At 29.8% G+C, this 2,693-nt stretch overlaps 1 protein-coding gene across 1 annotated transcript; it reads right to left on the bottom strand.

The window, feature by feature from the left end:
• Positions 1-1,482: 1,482 nt before the first annotated feature.
• LOC112779945 (flt3 receptor-interacting lectin-like) lies at positions 1,483-2,486 on the bottom strand. Its single transcript, XM_025824296.3, has one exon. It carries the CDS (start codon positions 2,386-2,388, stop codon positions 1,687-1,689), a length of 702 nt encoding a protein of 233 aa, XP_025680081.1. The 5' UTR covers positions 2,389-2,486; the 3' UTR covers positions 1,483-1,686.
• Positions 2,487-2,693: the final 207 nt, after the last annotated feature.

Consider the following 2,693-nt stretch of genomic DNA (forward strand, 5'->3'; position numbering starts at 1 on the left):
AACACTATCAACTCTTAAATTTGTTAATTGTTTCTCTCAAATTTAATAATGGATAATATTTAACCATTTTAAATTTTTTTGAAATTAAGATAGAGAGTTTGAAAATTTTTGAAGCTGAAATACAACGTTTAAAACGTTGAGGATCAAAATAATACATCCAAAAATCAAATCATAAATAAACAAAGTTAAAATGATTGTTACTGCTGTTAGATAGCTTATTATTGATATATATTCATTCACTTTTTTTTTGAATTAATATTTACCTTTTATTTGTTAGACATTATAGCATTTCTATATACATGGTTAATTTTTATATCATCTTGACATATAAGAAGGTTATGATATGTAAGTTTCTATTTTGATAAATTAACTACATAAGCGAAGACAAATAAGGTTGTAACGTCTAACATAATGAGCATGTATTATCATGCCTAATATTAAGGTACCAAATTAAATGAATTCTTAAAGTAATATCATTAAACATAATATCAATTTTGGTTTGTTCCAAAATTAATTAAGGCTGCTTTTGTTTTTGATTCTTAAAAAAAATACTATTAGATTTATTATATATAAACGAAGGAAAAAGTAAAGCATATAATTAAATTTAAAGAAGAACTACCATGTTTAGATAGATAATTACTAAAATAGATATGATATTCAATTATAATGTTATTTTTTAAATATATTCAATTTTTTATAATTTTTTAATATATTTTTATAATATTTTTTTAAATATTTTTAGTATTCTTTTTTAGGATACTATAATTTTTTACTATTATTATTTATAGTTGTTTTTTGTTTAATTTACTCTACTTAATGGGATCAACAATTCACATTATAGTTAAAATTAAAATTACTTTTTTATATTATTTTATCATTTTTTAGGTATATATATAAAAATGTTAGTTGTCTTTTTTTTTTAATATTCTATTTTCCATCGCACTTTTTTAGTACTTTCTCGGTATTTTTTAGTACAATTTTAAATTATAATTTTTGCTAATTATGATTCTGTTGTTATTTATAATTAATTTTTATTTAATTTATTCTTTCTAATAAATAAATCAACACCAGAATTACAATCACAAATTTTACAAAATCAAACAAAAGATAGAATATATATTTTTTTATAGTACTCTCGTACTCATTTATTTAATACTATTTTAGAATATAATTTTTTATTACTTATAATTTTATTATTATTTTATGATTAATTTTTATTTAATTTTTCTCTCTTGAGTGAGATTGAAAAATAATTTCCCAAAAACATAAGCATAATTAAACTAGTTGTGAATAAAAACTACATACAAGAAAATACTAACAAGCATGGTCGTGGTAATTTGTTGTTCTAACCATATTTCTCTTTGGTGCTTGATCCCGATCCCTTGTCCATGCAGTTAACTAGCTAGAAAATTAGTTACTAGAAGGGATGTTTTGCACTTTTGAAAAAACAGAAGGAAGAAATAAAGGCAAAAACAAAGAAAATAAAGTAAGCTTCCATGCATATATCACATAAAACAAGAAACCAAATCCAAACACAAACAACAACAATGGACAGTCTTGCCTGTATCCGTAGTGGCATAACACTTACAGAGACAAACTAAAGACGAATAGACTTGTCCTTATTGAATTAAAATAAAAGACACAACACAAACTTGGCAACAAGTCAACATCTATCGATGTTCCTTTTCAGTTAGACTTGAAGATCCAAGACAGAATCTCAGTAGTCTGCGAGAATTGTCCAGTGGAAGCAGATATTCCAATCTTAACCTTTTCAGGCAGCTTAGTGCTCAAATCGACATCATAAGTAAGAGTGTCGGGCTGGCTGTGGAGATATGTAGAGACATGGACAGTTAACTTCTTATGAGCAGAGTTATATGTTATCTTTGCAGTAGTTATCGCTGCATCATGAAATTCCAGTAACAAACTTTGATGACCTGATAGAGTTAACATCAACTCCGATGTGCGGATAATTGGGATCCCCAATATCGGAGTTGGAAAAAGTATCGAATTCAACAGCAACAATTCTGTCAGATGCATCATTAAAGAGGCCGAGAAACTTTCCAGAAGATTCAGGAGGAATTTCAGTTTCAGCACTAGCAAGGAAGAAGGCAAGACCATCACCAGGTCCAGGTGTATATTCAGTGTTATAGGGTTTGAGATGCGAAAGACGAAGGTGGTTTCAAATCCTGCTCGGAGGCCACTGTGGTCGTAGAGGTGCACAGGGTCGGAGAATAAGACTCGGCCAACTCTGTTTCCCAGTGGGTTGCCATCGTCGTCCAGATTGGTGAGTCGAATGATATGGTGATCGGTAATGGTTGCGTCTCCTTGGAATTGGATCTCCTTGGAGTGCTTAGGGTCAAATTTGTGCAAGTTAAATGAGACACCCATGGCTATGGTTTTGTGGTTTTTGGAAATGAAATGAGATGTGAGGGATCTGTATGAGTTTGGGATGGGATGCCAAGCCTACTGCACCAGCTCGGTATTTATAGTGTGGCGATTGGTCTAATTAAGTACCTTAGCTTCCTTCTTAAGGTACATAATAGGTAGTGTAGCAAGTGATGATCAACAAAAACAAAATACAAAAGATATTAGATAGGTCGTTGTTTTTCACATGCATGGCCTTTAACAACCATTAACAGTTTAACACTACGTCACGTCCATAGTGTAATATATATGGCGTCACCCTCTAGCTT

This window comes from Arachis hypogaea, chromosome 19, assembly GCF_003086295.3.
Source record: "Arachis hypogaea cultivar Tifrunner chromosome 19, arahy.Tifrunner.gnm2.J5K5, whole genome shotgun sequence".
Lineage (NCBI taxonomy): Eukaryota > Viridiplantae > Streptophyta > Magnoliopsida > Fabales > Fabaceae > Arachis > Arachis hypogaea.